The sequence below is a fragment of the Hypanus sabinus genome, chromosome 8 (genome assembly GCF_030144855.1).
Source record: "Hypanus sabinus isolate sHypSab1 chromosome 8, sHypSab1.hap1, whole genome shotgun sequence".
NCBI classification, from domain to species: domain Eukaryota; kingdom Metazoa; phylum Chordata; class Chondrichthyes; order Myliobatiformes; family Dasyatidae; genus Hypanus; species Hypanus sabinus.
The window spans coordinates 25,170,530-25,189,969 of record NC_082713.1 but is presented as its reverse complement, the minus strand read 5'-3'; the positions used below and the strand labels follow the sequence as shown (position 1 = coordinate 25,189,969).

Below are 19,440 nucleotides of genomic sequence, written 5' to 3'. Positions count from 1 at the left end.
ATTCAAGTTGACAGGAAGGCAACAATAAGTCAAGTAACGTTGTTACAACGGTGGTATGCAGAAGCACAACACATCGAACCTGGACGTGGATGGGATATGGCAGCAGAAGATGAAGACCATACACTCTGTCCGTTTTATTAAGTATAGGAGGAACCTAATAAAGTGGCCACTGTGTGTAGTTTATTGCCTATTGCTGGCAACACGCTGTAGTCAATAATCAGAGAGGAAACAACTAATCATTTTGGAAAGTTGAATATAATCTAACCTAGTCATCATGGCTTTACACAAGGTAAGTAAGTCACGTTGACTAATGTGCTTGAATTCTTTGAAAATGTTACAGGGAGAGTTAATGGAGGGGAGTGTATTTAGATCTCCTAAAGGCATTTGACAAGAGGCTGGTACAAAAATTAAGAGCTCAAAGATCTTTGAGCAAGTGTGTTAATGTGGACTGAAAACTTGCAATCATGTAGAAAAGAGAAAGCAGGAATAAATGGGCCCATTTTGGGGTGCAGGGAAGTAACAAGTAACACCAAGGATATGTAGGTTCTTATCCTTAAATGTTTGCCTGGAGGAGGAAATAAAATGAAAGGTTTCCAAGGACATGAAAATAATTAGAAGGGCACACTGTAATAAAGACATTGCGATTGATTGGCAGGCGGCGGGGGAGCTGCGTGGCCTTGGTTGCAGCAAGGACTAGGCCTCAAGGCGTGGGTTGCCTGTTTACAGGTGCCCAGGAGAGAGGTATCGGAATCAATCTGCTCCACCGGAGGCAGCGCAGCGTGGCATCCGAGCCAGGCTCAGTGCTGCACCCCAGTGTTCCCTCCGCATCAGCCCAGCTGTGTTCTGTTCAGCTGCAGACTCCTGCAACATTCGTGGACTCAGGGTTTTTTTTTAGTGTGACTGTATTCTACTGATATCTTGTATGTGCTTGCTCACTTCCACGAGCTATATGTGCCCTGTGCTGACAGTCCAATGTTTAGCATGTTGGCGCTGGAGTAACACAGTTTCATTTGGCTGTATTCGTGTATGGTTTGAATGACAGTTAAACTTGAACTTGAACCTGGCAGCTCTGGAAGTGTGAGTTTATGCATGAGAGTAAAAGGAATCAAAAGGTGAATTATCTAAATGGAGAGAGTGCGAATGGGTAGAGTTCAAAAGTTCTAGTGCATGTAGAACCAATAGTTAAGAATGGAAGTGACATATTGGCCTTTATTGCAAAGGGGCTAGAGCTTAACGATAGGGAGAATTTGTTACAGATGTACCAGTTGTTCATGAGGTCACATCTGGAATACTATGCATGGCTTTTGTCCCCTTAGGTTAAAAAATACTTAATATGTACAGTATATAATATAGCTTGGCACCCTGATGGTCTTAATTCCTAACTCCTAATTCCAATTCCTAACAAGCTAATTGGTGCCAAGCTAATTCCTGGGTGAAAGGGTCTTGCTACCAAGAAAATCCAGGCGGTTTGGTCTGAATTCCTGGAAGTTTAGAAGAAGGAGAAGTGGCCTTATTCAAACATACAAGATCCCAAGGGGACTTAACAAGGTAGATGTTGAGATGTTTCCACTTGTGGGAGAGTCACAAACAAGGGAACACAGCTACACAGTAAGGTAGTGGTCATTTACAACTGAGACATATCTTCTCTCAGGACAGTGAATATCTGGATTTCTCTGCCCCTGATATAGCTGGAGCTGGATCATTTGAGATGGAGGGAGATAAATATTTGAAAGCCACTTGAAGGAAGTAGGGTTATGGGGAACTAGCATAGAAGAGGAGGTGAGACGAACATCGATCAGCCAATGATGATGCAGGCACAAGGGGCCTGGCCGCCTACTCCTGTTCTTTTGTCCTCTGCCTTTGAGCCAGCAGAAATCTACCAATCTAATTTTCAAGTTTACTACTGGCAAACCCCTAGCTGTTTTTAAGGTGAGTAATTAGGTACAGCTTGTTCAATATCCTTAAAATAGACATAATTTTAAAAAATATTTTAACTTGCCTCTGTCAGAAGTTTTGAAGAGGTACTAATTCGCCACTTGAAAACAGAGAAGACAGTAGGGGGAGAAAAAAATAGTTATCACCCTGGGGATTTGCCAGGAGGCAGAGTTTTAAAAATATAGATTGGGGGTGTTATTTTGTGGACTAGTGATTGAGAGAATTTATGCAAAATTACACTCAGTGGCCACTTTATTAGGTAAAGCAGTGGAACATGTTGTGGTTCTCTGCTACTACGGACCATTCACTTCAAGATGTGTTGTGTGTCCTAAGATGTTCTTCTGCACACCACTATTGTAACACATGATTATTTGAATCACTCTCACCTTCCTCTCAGCTTTAACCAGTCTGCCCATTCTCCTCTGACCTCTCTAATTAACAAGGCTTCTTTTCCCACAGAACTGCAGCTCATTGACTGTTTTCTGTTTATTTGCACCATTCCCTTGAAACTTAAAAGTGTTGTTCATGAAAATCCCAGGAGACCAGCTGTTTTCTGAGATACTCAAATCTCTCCATCTGGCACTGAAAATCACTCCACAGTCAATGTCACTGAGATCTCATTTCTTCCCCGTTCTGATGTTTTGTCTGAACAACAAATGAACCTTTTGACCATGCCTGCATACTTTTATCCATTGGTTTGCTGCCATATGATTAGCTGATATGCATTAATGAGTAGGTTTACCCAATGAAGTGGCCATTGAGTTTTATTTATTTGAGGGAATGTATACAATAGCAGCCAAAGAAAAATCCCACTTAGTAATGAAAAACAGTTTCATTCAGGGCACAGTTCCAAATTGTGAGAACCACAGGAATATCACTGGCAGTCTTGTCTCCTTCAAGGATGAATCATATAAATGTCTTAAATGGGACTGGCAGGAAACTGTTTGACTACATGATTGCAAGAGGCAGGAAAGCCAGCATTAGGTTTCAAATTCCAATTCAGATTCCATTGTTGCCACACCTCCAAAGCACCTACAACATTTTCAGCTTTCATTTCAAAATGAAACAATCAACTTTGTACCTCCTTCCCATCAGAACTTTACCAGAAGTACAGAAAACAAGTGCTCAGCAGGTCAGGAAATATCTGTGCAAACAAGCAATTTAACATGTAGGTCCACCCCTGGCAGTCTGTCCTCGCCCGTCCACAGAAGATACAAAAGCCTGAAAGCGCATAGCGCCAGGCTCAAGGACAGCTTCTATTTTACTGTTATCAGCCTCTTATATGATGAGATGGACTTGACTTCACAATCTACTGTGCTGTGATCTTTGTCAGTTTGTCAGTTACCTGCAGTGCACTTTCTCTGGAGCTTTTACTCTTTATTCTGCATTATTTGTCACCTCCTTGCACCGTATCATAATTTTATCTATATGCAAGACAAACTTTTCATTATAACCATATAACAATCACAGCACGGAAACAGGCCATCTCGGCCCTCCTAGTCCGTGCCAAACTCTTAATCTCACCTAGTCCCACCTACCCGCACTTAGCCCATAACCCTCCACTCCTTTTTACCTTAAATGACACAACTGAACTGGCCTCTACTACTTCTACAGGAAGCTCATTCCACACAGCTATCACTCTCTGAGTAAAGAAATACCCCCTCGTGTTTCCCTTAAACTTCTGCCCCCTAACTCTCAAATCAAGTCCTCTCGTTTGATTCTCCCCTACTCTCAATGGAAACAGCCTATTCACGTCAACTCTATCTATCCCTCTCAAAATGTTAAATACCTCGATCAAATCCCCCCTCAACCTTCTACACTCCAATGAATAGAGACCTAAATAGAGATCTATTATATGAAAATAATAGATCAATACCAAGATCCAGGGGATCAGTCTCCATCAACAAGCACAGGAATTGATACTTGACTAGTTAACGTGTCATAGGAGTCAGGCATTTGAGATTTGACTGTTGGTAGAACAGCAGAAGCTCGCTAGGACACCAGTAAAATAGTGAAATCTAGCAGAGAGCAAAAAAGATACGAAAGGCAAGCTGACCAAGTGATCGAGGTACTATCCCATTTGCTCCTCTGCACAAGTTGCTTCGAGTCAGTTGGCCTTGCCCTATTAGATACTTTCCATTTTGTTCTAAAATCCAAAGTTCAAAATAAATTTATTATTGAAGTACATACATTCAGCTGTCACTTCATTAGGTACCGCCTGAGTGTATGTTCCTGGTCTTCTGCTGCTGTAGCAAATTTACTTCAAGGTTCAACATGCCGTGCATTCAGAGATGTTTTTCTGCATACCACTGTTGTAACACATGGTTACTTGAGCTACTGTCAGATTGAACTAGTCCGGCCAGTCTCCTCTGACCTTTCTCATTAACAAGGTATTTTTTCCCACAGAACTGCTGCTCACTCGATGCTTTATTCTAGTTTTTATTTTGCACCATTCTCTGTGAAAAGGGGTTCCCAACCCAGGGTCCATGGACCCTTTGGTTAATGGTAGGGGTCCATGGCATAAAGGAGGTTGGGAACTGCTGCTCTTGAGAGCGTTGTGCGTGAAAATCCCAGGAGATCAGCAGTCTCCGAGATGCACGATCGGCTGATTGGATATTTGCATTAACAAGCAAGTGTGCAGGTAGATGTAAATAACTGAGTGTTTATGCCACTATGCACTGCCCAGAGGTTCATTTTCTTGCAGGCATTCCCAGTAGAACAAAGAAATGCAAAAGAAATAAAGGAAGGAAGAACAATGAAAGAAAGAAAGGCAGTAAGAAGGGAACATGAGTGATAGTGATGTACAACATCAGTTGTACAATCAGTTCCATGTTGAGATGAGTAAAGTTATCCATGTTTCTTTTACCTATTTGTTTCCGACTTTCTCTACTACTAAAAACCAACTTGTTTTCTCTCCAGTTCCGACACTGACTAAAAGATTTGAAATGTTAACTCTCTCTTTCCATAGACGCTACTTGCCCTGCTGAGCATTTCCAGTATTTTCTGGTTTTATGTGAGAAATGACACTTTGACACAAGTAGGGAATCGTCAGAGTGGTGTCAGATTCAAGACTTAGCATGCTCAACTCAAACAGCCCAAAAACATTGCATTATACGGAGGAAAATAAAAACAGAATAAGGTAGAGAACATTGTGATTAATCTATCAGTGTCGTGCTCAGATGGCATCTTTACTAACACCAAACTATGCAACTGGGCATTATGGTTGTTTGTCCACTTTTGCATGTAGTTTCTCATTGATTCTTTTGTGTTTCTATTGTGAATCCCCATAGGAAAATGAACCTCAGGGGAGAATATGATGACTTTGAATTCTGAAGAAGGCTGATCAACAGAGAACTGTATCTTTGCATTGGTGTTTAAGCTCCAAACGGACCTTTTGGGCTGATACAATTGAAATCTCATATGTGTAGACCAGTATCTAAAAACAGCAACAAACAGCAGGGTCAGCTAACTCTGCGTCGGCGCTGGAATTCTAAGGGAAGGCAATGGAAATGCCAGCAGTCAACTTGAAATGGAGAACTATCTTGTAAAAGATTTCAGCTGGTTAAAGAAAGCAAAAGACAAAATACATTGCATAGAGTGAAACGACTGAGTTTGCCCCTTCAATGCATTGAACAATCAGGTCAAGATTCAACAAGAGCTAAAATAGAGATTTCAACATCAGATGACCCAAGATCAGAGTGGTCCAATGATCCTATAAGATGGCACAATAGTATAGCTAGTGGAACTTCTACCCTGCTGCATCAGAAACCTGGGTTGAGTCCTGACATCAGGTGCCATCTGCGTGGCGTTTCACCGCAACTGCATGAGTTTCCCCCAGTCACTCCTTAAACTCATTTACCAAGCCTTTGACAACATGTCTCAATATGTTGGATAATGTTGTTGGACAATGGCCCTGGTGAAGCACTTTATTAATTAAAAGCTCTGAAATGATGCAGCCCATTGCAAGTAAAGCCCTCCCCACCACTGAATACATTGACACAGTGTTGTTGCAGCAGAACAGCACCCATCATCAAGGACCCCCGACACGCAGGATATGTGTCTTTCACTGCTGCCATCAGGAAGGTGAAACAGGAGCCTCAGGACCTGCAACTCAGGAACAGTTGTTACCTCTCAACCATCAGGCTCTTGAACCAGAGAGGTTAACTTCACTCACACCAACACTGATCTGTTCCCACAACCTATGGGCTCACTTTCAAGGACTCTTCATCTCATGTTCTCGATATTTATTGCTTATTTATGTAGTATTATTTGTTTCTTTTTGCTTCTGCAGCTTGTATTTTGCACAGTGATTGAATGCCCAAATTGGTGTGGTCTTTCATAGATTCTATTATGCATTTATTGAGCATACACACAAGAAAATGAATCTCAGGGTTGTATATGGTGACATATATGAACTTTGTATCTCAACAGCATTCAAAGTTCAAAGTAAATTTATCAGAGCGCAGTGAATCAAAGTTTACACCTCACATTGACAGCTGAGGTATACAATTGCAATCTTTATTCTCGAAGTTTAAAATAATTCAGCAGCATACTATAAAAAGCTTCCTGTTGCACTTGCCACCTTTACATGTTTAAGCCAATATAATGGTAAATGTGTTACTGTCGCATGAACCAAGCTATTGTGAGAAACTTAAGTTTTGCATGTCATGCATACAGATGATTTCATCGTATCTGTGCACTGAGGTAGTACAATGGAAAACAATAACATAATGCAGAATAAAGTGCAACAGCTACAGTGAAATACAGTGTACTCAGACAATAAGGTGCAAAGTACAGTAGCATAATAATTAATGTTAAACTATTATAGCACCACAATCACCAATCAGGGTTCAATTCCTGCTGATTATCGTAAGGAGTTGTACATTCTCCCCATGAACAAGTGGGTCTCCTTTGAGCGATCCGGTTTTCTCCTACGTTTCAAAGATACATGGTTAGGGGTAGTGAGTTGTGGGCATGATATGCTAGTGCCAATGGTTGCACCTGCAGACTCTCCAGCACAATCCTCACTGATTTGATGCAAATGACACATTTCACTTTGTGCTTTGATGTATGTGTGACAAATACTTTGAAAATCCTTTAAGCCCACTACAAGGTAGATTGTGAGGTCAAAAGTTCACTTTATCGTACAAGGAGGCCTCATTAAAACCAATTGAATGGTGAAAGGCCTTGATAGAGCAGATGTGGAGAGGGTTTTCCTATGGTGGGAGAGTCTAAGACTAGAGGACACAGCCTCAGAATAGACAGGTGTCCTTTTAGAATGGAGACAAGGAGGAATTTCTTTAGCCAGAGAGTGGTGAATCTGTGGAATTCTTTGCCACAGGCAACTTTGGAGGCCAATTCTTTAGGTATATTTAAGGCAGCGGTTGATAGATTTTTGAACAAGAGAAAAACTGCACATGCTGGAAATCCTAGCAACACACACAAAATGCTAGAGGAGCTCAGGAAGCCTGGCAGTATCTATGGAAAAGAGTACGGTTGATATTTCGAGCCAAGACCGGGCTCAGCCCGAGCAATGAGGAAGCGTTAGTTAGCAATCTTGTTGTGCAAGGCCCCTTGGGTAAGAGTGACCATAATATGGTGGAATTCTTCATTAAGATGGAGAGTGACATAATTAATTCAGAAACAAAGGTTCTGAACTTAAAGAAGGGTAACATTGAAGGTATGAGACGTGAATTAGCCAAGACAGACTGACAAATGATACTTCAAGGGTTGACGGTGGATATGCAATGGCAAGCATTTAAAGATCACATGGATGAACTACAACAATTTTTCATCCCAGTTTGGCAAAAGAATAAACTAGGGAAGGTAGTGCACCCGTGGCTGACAAGGGAAATTAGGGATAGTATCAATTCCAAAGAAGAAACATACAAATTAGGCAGAAAAAGCATACACCTGAGGACTGGGAGAAATTCAGAGTCCAGCAGAGGAGGACAAAGGGCTTAATTAGGAAAGGGATAAAAGATTATGAGAGAAAGCTGGCAGGGAACATAAAAACTGACTGTAGAAGCATTTATAGATATGTGAAAAGAAAAATACTGGTTAAGACAAATATAGGTCCCTTACAGTCAGAAACAGGTGAATTGATCATGGGGAACAAGGACACGGCAGACCAATTGAATAACTACTTTGGTTCTGTCTTCACTAAGGAGGATATAAATAATCTTTCGGAAATAGTAGGGGACCGAGGGTCTAGTGAGATGGAGGAACTGAGGGAAATACATGTTAGTAGGGAAGTGGTGTTAGGGAAATTGAAGGGATTAAAGGCAGATAAATCCCAGGGCCAGATGGTCTGCATCCCAGAGTGCTTAAGGAAGTAGCCCAAGAAATAGTGGGTGCATTAGTGATAATATTTCAAAACTCTTTAGATTCTGGATTAGTTCCTGAGGATTGGAGGGTGGCTAATGTAACCACACTTTTTGAAAAAGGAGGGAGAGAAAAACCGGGGAATTATAGACCGGTTAGTCTGACATCGGTGGTGGGGAAAATGCTAGAGTCGGTTATCAAAGATGTGATAACAGCGCATTTGGAAAGAAGTGAAATCATCGGACAAAGTCAGCATGGATTTGTGAAAGGAAAATCATGTCTGACGAATCTTATAGAATTTTTTGAGGATGTAACTAGTAGAGTGGATTGGGGAGAGCCAGAGGATGTGGTATATTTGGATTTTCAAAAAGCTTTTGACAAGGTCCCACACAGGAGATTAGTGTGCAAACTTAAAGCACATGGTATTGGGGGTATGGTATTGATGTGGATAGAGAATTGGTTGGCAGACAGGAAGCAAAGAGTGGGAATAAACAGGGCCTTTTCAGAATGGCAGGCAGTGACTAGCAGGGTACCGCAAGGATCAGTGCTGGGACCCCAGTTGTTTACAATATATATTAATGATTTAGAGGAGGGAATTAAATGCAGCAAGTTTGCGGATGACACGAAGCTAGGTGGCAGTGTTAGCTGTGAGGAGGATGCAGGGTGACTTGGATAGGTTAGGTGAGTGGGCAAATTCATGGCAGATGCGATTTAATGTGGATAAATGTGAGGTTATCCACTTTGGTTGCAAGAACAGGAAAACAGATTATTATCTGAATGGTGGCCGATTAGGAAAAGGGAAGATGCAACGAGACCTGGGTGTCATTGTACACCAGTCATTGAAGGTGGGCATGCAGGTACAGCAGGTGGTGAAAAAGGCAAATGGTATGTTGGCATTCATAGCAAGAGGATTCGAGTACAGGAGCAGGGAGGTTCTACTGCAGTTGTACAAGGCCTTGGTGAGACCACACCTGGAGTATTGTGTGTAGTTTTGTTCCCCCAATCTGAGGAAAGTCATTCTTGCCACAGAGGGAGTACAAAAAAAGTTCACCAGATTGATTCCTGGGATGGCAGGACTTTCGTATGAAGAAAGACTGGATTGACTAGGCTTATACTCGCTGGAATTTAGAAGATCGAAGGGGGATCTTATTGAAACATAAAAAATTTTAAAGGGATTGGACAGGCTAGATGCAGGAAGATTGTTTCCGATGTTGGGGAAGTCCAGAACGAGGGGTCACAGCTTAAGGATAAAGGGAAGCCTTTTAGAACCGAGATGAGGAAAAACTTCTTCACACAGAGAGTGGTGAATCTGTGGAATTCTCTGCCACAGGAAACAGTTGAGGCCGGTTCATTGGCTATATTTAAATGGGAGTTAGATATGGCCCTTGTGGCTAAAGGGATCGGGGGTATGGAGAGAAAGCAGGTACAGGGTTCTGAGTTGGATGATCAGCCATGATCACACTGAATGGCAGTGCAGGCTTGAAGGGCCATATGGCCTACTCCTGCACCTATTTTCTATGTTTCTATGTCGATTGTACTCTTCTCCATAGATGCTGCCTGGCTTGCTGATTTCACCAGCATTTTGTGTGTGCTGATAGATTCTTGATTGTTCATAGCATACAGGGATACAGGGAGAAAGCAGGAGATCAGGACTGAGAGGAAAATGGCGGAGCAGACTCCATGGGCCAAATGGCCTAATTCTGCTCATACAGCTTATGGCCCAATGACAGAAGAACAGAAGCTACCCTTGAACCTGATGGTATATGCTTTCATATCATCTGCCTGATGGGAAGGGGGTAAAAGCAAGAATATCTGGATTGGGTGAAGTCTTTGATTATGTTGGTTGCTTTCTCTGGGCTGTGAGAAATGTAGACAGAGTTCATGAAGGGGAGGTTGCTTTTTGTGATGTGCCAAGCTGTCCCCACAACTTTGCAGTCCCGGAGTTCCCAAAACCAACTCCACTGACTCGGCAAAGTGATTCCCTCCTGAGTAGGTTGATAAGCACTTTAGGAAGTTGTAGTACATCAGAAGCTCAAAGACAAGATGGTGAGATAGAATCTTGGATACAGGGTGCGAGCAATAGATGCAAATGTGGGAGCATAAAGTAGGAATAGAGCAAATTAATGCTCTGTAGACAACATATAGTCCTGGTGGACACAGGGCAGTGTTTTCCCTCTGCCGGTTTCTCAGGGACGGGCTAAAAATGCTGGCCTTGTTGCTGATGCCTGTATCCTGAAAAAGAAATAAATTAAAATCAAGGAACAACTTTACCCTGAGGTGATAGCTAGCTCATATGGAATTCCCTCTGCAAATTATATTAGCATCTCAAAGTACTTCCATAAATTGTTTCAAAATCTCACCATACTGTTTTTCACAAACAAATTTCAACTAAATTATTTTAAGCAGGAAGAAAAGAGCACACTCTAAACATAGTTGGACTTACTAGCACCATTGTGCTCGACTCCAAAAGGTTCAAAAAGAAATTCTAGATAGGTGCATGGAGCTTATAAAAATAGAGAGCTATGTGGTAGGGAAATTCTAAGCCGTTTCTCGAGTAGGTTACATCGTTAGCAACATCAGCCAAACAGGTGGCTGCAATTCGATGCATAAAAAACATGTAGATCTGTTTAGGAGATTCAGTTGTTGCTCAGACCAAACATCAGATTGGGGAAGAAGTATAATTTATATGACCTTGACTGTGGAATTTGATTATCTCAGAAAGTGCTGATCTCCCAGGAGTTTCACAGACAACAGAGAACAATTAAAAAAAAAGTGAAAGCGGCATTGTAGGTGAAAATGCCTTTTTAAGAAGTTAGAGAAGAATAGCCAGACTGGTTCAAGATAACAACAGTAGCTCAAAATAAAAAGACATATATTACAGTGGTGTACAGAATAACAACTATGAATGCGCAACACGCCGAACCTTGAAGTGGATGGGTACCGCAAAGTCCATGCCCGGTTCCACTCCTGCACCTAATAAAGTGGCCACTGAGTGCAGTTGCCTAGATTTGAAGCAAAATGCTTTAGTTCAAAACACAAGTGCTGGAGGGCTTGGTAGCAAGTCATTTTATTTTCTGTATTCTATTCGAACAAGGAGCAGCATGCTAGAGTAGCAGTTAGCACAATGCTTTAAAAACACAAAAATACAACTGCAGATGCTGTGGATCAAAGAATACGTACACAACGCTGGAAGAACTCAGCAGGTCAGGCAGCATCCGTGAGAAAAGAGTAGCCAACGTTTCGGGCTGAGACCCTTCATCAGGAATCAGGAACCCTTTCTGATGAAGGGTCTCAGCCCGAAACGTTGGCTACTCTTTTCTCACGAATGCTGCCTGACCTGCTGAGTTCTTCCAGCGTTGTGTACGTATTCCAAGCACAATGCTTTACATTGCCAGCTGCAAGATCAGGGTTCGGTTCCTGCTGCAGCCTGTAAGGAGTTTGTACGTTCTCCCCGTAGCCTTGCGGTTTCCTAGAGTGCTCCAGTTTCCTCCCCACATTCAGAGGTGCATAGGTTAGGGTTAGTGAGTTATAGGCTTGCTACGTTGGCACAGGCAGTGTGGCGACACAGGCAGTGTGGCGACACAGGCAGGCTGCTCAGTGCAATACTCACAGATTTGATTTGATGCAAAAGACACATTTCACTATATGCTTCGGTGCACGTATGACAAATAAAGCCTTTTTAAATTGGTAGCAACACACATAAAATGCTGGAGGAACTTGTTAGGTCAAACAGCATCTATGATACTTGTTCAAGTCTGCTTTTAATAGCACCACAGCAGCAACAGAATCATTCCCCCTTCTGAGTCCTCTGTTAGGGGGAAAACTGAAGGGATTTTATATCAAGATCAACTGATCTTCCAAACGTGGTTTGAAAATTCATGGAACAGCACTGAAGAGTAAAATTCTGTAAACCAGAAGGTAAAACAAGCTGCTGGGAACTCTTAGCAGGTCAGAAAGCATCTGTGAGAGAGACAGAAATTTTATTGGTCAAAGACATGTTACAGAACCTTTCTCAGTACTTACTTATTTCATTTCAGAGATATAGCTTCAGGCAGATGGGGCTCGTTGGCTGTAGTTGGCAGCTCACCTGGAAAAGGAAAATTCTGATCTCAAACTGCCACTACTAACTTGAAGCTATATCTACTCACGGAGGTACTGGGAGTAAACTGCAAGGAAAATTCTGGAGCTGGAGTCCCAAAGTAGTCCTAAGTTGAGTTCAATACTAACTGGCAACTCCTATGACACTGCTAGTGCCAAACTGCATCAATCTCTGCTGCATCTTTAGATTCATCAGCTGCATAGGAGCCTCCTGCATGGGCAACAGCTTGCTCTCCATATCGCACTGTCCTGGTCTATGTATCACATAGACAGATGGGACACAACTTCTATGGTAAACCCACCCAAACAAAAGAGGCCCTTCAAAGATACAGCATGGAACAGCCCCTTCCTGCCCACCAACCCATCGATTTAACCCTAGCCTAATCACAGGACAATTTCCAATGACCAATTAACCTGGTAACTGGCAGGTCTTTGAGACTGTGGGAGGAAACCGGAGCACGCGGAGAAAACCCATGTACACGTGGGAAGAGCATACAAACTTTCTTGTAAAGGATGCTGGAACTGAACTCTGAACTCAAACTCCGAGCTGCATTCGTGTTGTGCTAACCACTATAGAACAGTGCCCGGCACTGCAATGAAGTGGTTAGCACAACACCATTACAGCACAAGAAACCCAGGTTCAATCCCCGTTGCTGTCTGTAAGGAATTTGCACGTTCCCCCATGACCATGAGGATTTCCTCTGGGTGCTCCAGTTTCCTCCCACCTTCCAAAGACATTCTGGTTAGTAGGTTAATTGGTCACAAGGGTATAATTGAGCGGCAGGGGCTCATTGGCCTGGAAGGCCCTTAACTGTGCTGTATTAAAAAAAGTTTTTGATTATGTGCTAAAACACACCCAAAATGCCTTCAAAGACCAATGGGAATTCAAAAGAAAGGGCATTTTTGAACTGCAGTAACTACTTCACTGTTAAAGAAATGTCACAGTTTGATCTCTAGGCTCATCTTTTTCTTTATGTATTTCATTACTACAGTCTTTCAACTTTTATCCGAGTGTTTCAAACAACCAGTTTAATTTATATTGAATGTAGGGTAAATGATGCCAATGATACCAGGAGAATTACTTGTTGTACTTTACCTGTATTTGTGCATGTGACAATAAACTCAACTTAATAGACTAGCTCAAAAATGCATAATCTTAACAACTAGAAAACCTTTAGGTGGCCTCCCGTTTCAAGTGCCCCTCAATAGGGAAGAACCGAGGAAATGTTTTGTTGGTGTTAAATGTCTTTGATGAATAGAACCTTTGGTCACAGAAGCAGAAGAGACTGGAATCTGGAGTGAAGAGGAGAAAAAAATGTTGCTGGAGGAACTCAGCAGGTTAGGCAGCCTCTATGAAGAGAAGTGGATGATTCGGTTCGAGACCATTCCTCAGAAATGAAATAGGACAGATAGCCCCTATAAAGTGGTGAGGGAGCGGGAGGAGGCAAGAGTTGGCAAGCAATACATGGATCTAATCAAAACTTCGAAAGAGAAAATGGCATTAATTCAAAAAAAAATTAGTTTTTAAAAAAGTAAAAAGCCAAAAGCTGTTTATTTATAGCAAATTTTATTTAAAATCATTATTTACATTAAACATGATTTCCACAACCGCTTGCAGCTTCCCTTTCCCCAAATATAATAGGTGTGGTCATCAAAATTGGCAGGGAACATGACAATAATGGAGAAAGTGGAGGTTATCTCAAGATGCTCTGAGTGTCCACCAAACTACAAGTACTCTGACCAAGAGCTTCTCTGCAGTTTACAGTCCATTCAGCCTGCTGAGAAGTTGTGACGTGTCCACGGCACCCTCTGAGCTGTAGTTGTGCAGCAAGTGAAATGCCGGTGCACACATAGCCTTTGTTGCCTCTCAGCTGGAATACTCATTTATAACGTGCTTTATTAAAGAGCCGCACAGATTTCAGGCCATGTAAAAATTTCCTGCTCAGAGCAACGGTTGGTTTGCACAGCTGTAGAAGATGGACGCAAGCACACGAAACCGTGCCTTAAGCTTTCCTGCCTCGTTTGGCCTCCACCTCCTGTAAAATTCTGGAATCCATACCTACCCCAACTCCAACCAGCAAACTTAGTGGCCATTTGTTTGCAATAAATTCCACATCTGATCCCATCACATTGAAACATCATATACAAGGTGGTGCGTACTTCCAAGCACAAGCTGAAGCAGACTCTGGAGAGCACTGGGAATACTTCCGCAGAGAGAAACACACTCTCTCTGATCCTAGTCCACCTGCCTGGGTGCTTCCAGAAATTTCAACTTCCATTCCTTTTAGGAAAATCTGGGATGTTTTGACCATTGCTTTGTATCAGGCACAAAATAATTGGGGATTATCGTCCCCCTTTCTGTCACTAACCTTAGTGGAGTGTTATACTGTTTATTTTTTAAACTCCTGTCATAAATGCACTTCTTGCCAAATGCCAATCTTCTGGAATATACTTTATTATTTGTTATTCATTTGCAGCAATATTACTTAATGGATTGTGCGCAGTTATACATACTTCGTTGTGTACCTTGGTCTGCAGGAACTTGGTTTCGTTTGGCGATATACACGTGCGTGGTTAAATGACAATGCTGGGTATTTGAACTGAACTCATTTCGAAAGGGACTGGAGGTGCAGATTAGTTATACACTTGATGGTAACACGCGCGGAACTGGTAACTGGGAGAAAGCAGGCAATCCGCACTCACCCGTCTTAAAGAGAAGGCTGGGGTCCCCCTTGTCCTCCATCTCCTTCAGGAACATCAAGAAGAGAATCCCGAATGAGTTTTGGATGCCGAAGATGGAACCGCTGCACCAGGTGGCCGCAAACACCACGACCCAGCCGAAGCCACCATCGGGCACTTGGTAAGTTGGCTGGGGAGCGGACGGCGAGACAGCCTCCGGCTGTGGGGCTTCTTTGCAGCCGGGCACCTCCTCCGCTTGCACTGTTCCCTCCACCCTATCCTCGGCAGATTCCGACATCTGCTCAGCTGAGTCCTCCGCGTCCGTTCCTCTAGACAAGACAGGAAAGTACTCGCTACACACTCTGGGTGACGTTCCCTTGGCCGAAGGGTGTAAATTACAGCCACTGCTTTTATGTAATGTGGCTGTTTTATTCACATGTAACTGGCGTCCTCGAACCACAGCGAAGCTCGAACATAAATCGACTGATCGGGGTTAGCGTTCTGTAATCATTTTATGCTCGAAAATCAGGTGTAAATCGGCCCCCTGCCCTTGTCCTTCACTGATTGGGCCGGCCGCCAGAATCAACGCAACTACCGAATCAATCAACGACAGAGAAAACAAATCCCCAGACAGGCGGAAACTCCGCCTCTGGCCCCATTTTAATGCGAAAACACGGGAAAACGCTGGCGAGATAGCCGGGTTCCAGTAACACATCTGACGGCAAAACTAATTTCCTACAACATCCAGTCCCTCGGGATACTGATAAACAGGAAGCGTGCTCGATCCCAGTTAATCAGCGACAGCTCCGCCTCTCCCACAACTCTTCACCCATTCAGTAACGACGGAGCGGAGTTCTGCAAATACACTCACAGGCAATGTGCTCGCCCTCTTGAGTCAAAATAGTTCTCTCCCAGCGGTCGCTCTCCTGGGTTAATTTAATGCGTCCGTTGTCCGCAGTATTCTCCTCGTATATCAAGCAGCTGGATTCTGAGCCCACTTTTCTCTTACAGCGTTAAGGCAGTAGATGCTGGGAGCCGCAGACTCCAGCTCGGATTCTCTCTCTGAAGATGAACACGGAATTCCCGACAAGTCTTCAGCCTTCTTCTGTTCTTACTAGTTCTCATTTTGTCGGATATTAATTTTTTTTACCGTAAACTATAGCAGCAGAATGAGTTACTCGGCTCATCGAGTCTGCTCTGCCATTCCGTCGTGACTGATCTATTATCACTCTGAACCCCATACTCCGGCCTGCTCCCTATAACCATTGTTGTCCTTATTAATTAAGAACCTATCAAATGACATTTAAAATATACCCAATGACTTGGCCTCCGTACCCAGCCATGGCAATGAACTCCACAGATTCACCACCCTCTAGCTAAAGAAAGACATCTCTGTTCTAAAGAGACGCCTTTGTATTCTGAGGCTGTGCCCTCTGGTCTCCCACTCATCCACTACAGGAAACATCCTTGTCACATCACCCTATCCAGGCCTTTCAGTAATCCATAGGTTTCAATTAAATCCCGCTCCGCTTCCCCCCCACCCCACCCCACTCCACTCATGTACACTCCAGCGGGTACAGATCCAACACCATCAAAAACTCCTCATGTGTTAACTCCTTCATTACTGGAATCATTGTTACTCTGCATTCGCTCCAATAGCAGCACATCCTTTGGTAGATAAAAGGCCAAAGGCCCAACACTCCAAGTGCAGTCTGCTCAATACCTTATAAAGCCTTAGCATTACATCCTTGCTTTTACACTTAAGTCCTTTTGAAATGAATAATAGCATTTGCCTTCCTTACCACTGACTCAAACTGCAAGTTAACCTTTAGAGAATCCTGCACAAGGACTCCCATGTCCTTTTGAACCTTTCATTTCTGAATTTACTCCTAGTTTAGAAAATAGTCCATGTCTTTAACTTTTCTGCCGAAGTGCATGACCATACACTTCCCCTACACTGTATTCCATCTGCCACATTTTTGCCCATCCTCCTCATCTGCTCCCTGCTTCCTCAATACTATCTGCTCCCCATCTAACTTTGTAACAACCGCAAACCTTGCCCACAAAGCCATCAATCCTGTCATCCAAATCATTGACATATAACATGACAAGGGTCCCAACACTGACTCCTGCCAAATACCACTAGTCAGTGGCAGCCAAGCAGAAAAGGCCTCCTTTATTCCCACATTATACCTTAAAAACTAACTAGTTTTTATCATTAAACCCACTCCCAAAAACACTGATTGTACAGTTAACACTGAGCTCATGAGATGATTTCCCCATTTCATTTCATTTCATTGTTGTTGTGGCTATCACTTGAGGTCGAGGATGATGGGTCTTAGTTCCGTTGATTTATTTAAGATGTGGCCCACAGAGCGAAGATGTCTGTGCGTGTATTTGTTTAACGTGTACTTGATGTTGCACTCCAAGAAGCACACGATACTTCACAAATCAACCAAGTGATTCCAGTGACATGGAAGCCACGACGATTGGAGCTGATGGATTTGTTGCAGCCTTCATCCGCCTTCACAGCTGTTGAGTTTGAAGTAACTTCATCCGTCTGTTCCACCGTCGAGGTCTTGGTTGGATTGTTCTTTGTCAGGGACGTCACCCTCGACCTTACCGCCAGGGGTGACCCTACCAGGAGCATAGCTCCAGACGGCATCGCTCTCGGGATCTCAGGACCACACAAGCTTCTCCACCACAACAAGATGACAATCCACGGAGAAGTCATTTTCATACAGCAACATTCTTTAAAGAACAAATAATTGTAGACCCTCTGTCAGACAATTTGATCCCAAACCATTTGCTCCTACTTCTTTTCCAGTTCTCCTCCCTATTATTCTTGACAAGTTGATACATTTCCTACTTGTACCTGCATTTCGAGCATCGACACTTCAGAAATACTTACTTGACTGTTATAGGCTCTGTGAGTCTTTGGGAGTGGATAGGGTTCAGATCTGGGGGGAAAAGAATTAGAAATTTAGAGATGGGGAAATAACAAAATATAACGTGGAAGGAAGGTACAGAGAAGACAAAGAGTCTTTATCTGAATTCATAACAATGTTGATAAATTAGTGTCAAAAGTAGATATAAAAGGTTTGATTTACAAACTGTAAATGCATTACAGAGATATGGTTGCAAGGTGACAAACCTGAAATATTCCATATTTGGGAAATATGCAAAATGAATGTAAAATCCATTGGAGAGAATTAATTAGTTTGTGGAGATTGGTATATGATCAAAGACCCTTGCAAACTTCTACAGGTGTACTACGAAAAGCCTTGTGTATGTACACCTTTTCCAATGAACTGGGACTTGAAAAGGGCATACCTGGTCTTGTTTTTGGGAGGGAGAAAGAGGTGGGGTTTGTGGGGAAGAAAAAAAGATGAGAAAGGATGGTTCTAGGATTATGATGAGTGACTTTGGTTTTGGAAATAGTATCAGGGTTGGTGAAGGTAAGGGAATAAAGAGAGAATGCAGGCTGAGCATATGCTCTCTTGAATTGAAACGAATGGAGACATTCAAATATTTCCCCTGTCTGGAGTGTGTGGAAGAGGTTACAGTCTGAGAATAAAGAGCTGACAGCTCGGGGCACATGGGATTCCTCCATTCAGAGCAGTGAACCTGTAGAACTCGCTACCCAAGAGAGCTGTGCAGGCTCAGTTGCTGACTGCTGCATATCCAAGAGATAAATATCCAAAGGTTAAAGGATTCAAGGAATACAGGACTAGTACAGACATGTGCTATGGTGAAATATTAGTTATTATCATACTGAATAGTGTGACAGGCAGGGGACTGATTGCGTAAGGCAGTTTCTACCTGTATTTGCAAACACGAGGAAATCTGCAGATGCTGGAAATTCAAACAACAAACACACACAAAATGCTGGTGGAACACAGCAGGCCAGGCAGCATCTATAGGAGAAGTACAGTCGACGTTTCGGGCCAAGACCTGACGAGAGCTGCCTGGCCTGCTGTGTTCCACCAGCATTTTGTGTATGTTGTTGTTCTACTTGTATTTGTCTGTTTATCTATTGATACAGTGCAGAACAGGCCCACCTGGCTCATCAAGCCACACCACCCAGCAACCCACCTATTTATCACTAGCCTGATCCCAGGACAATTTACAGTGACTAATTAACCTACTAACCATATAGGTTTACTGTGTGCAGAAACAGGATCATCTGCAGAAAACCACAGCAAGAACATACAATCTCATTACAGACGGTGACAGAATTGAACTCAGGAGTGACCCGAGCTGGAATAGTATTGCACTGACCGCTACACATGTTCTTATGAAATACCAGAGTTTCACAGGAAAGGTAATGGAATTAATTTAGGGACTATAATCTTAACAGAGACTGAACAATTGAAAATGACCACAGTATTTTTCAGAATGATG

General features: G+C 42.8%; 1 protein-coding gene across 1 annotated transcript in view; it reads right to left on the bottom strand.

Annotated features, from left to right (window-relative positions):
* LOC132397983 (monocarboxylate transporter 8-like) overlaps nucleotides 1–15,811 on the bottom strand; it is a 79,132-nt gene extending 63,321 nt beyond the window's left edge. The window contains exon 1 of the mRNA XM_059976838.1: nucleotides 15,061–15,811. Within this exon, the coding sequence (XP_059832821.1) occupies nucleotides 15,061–15,334 (274 nt within the window). The 5' untranslated portion in view covers nucleotides 15,335–15,811. The remainder of the gene's footprint in view (nucleotides 1–15,060) is intronic.
* Between the last annotated feature and the right edge of the window lie 3,629 nt (nucleotides 15,812–19,440).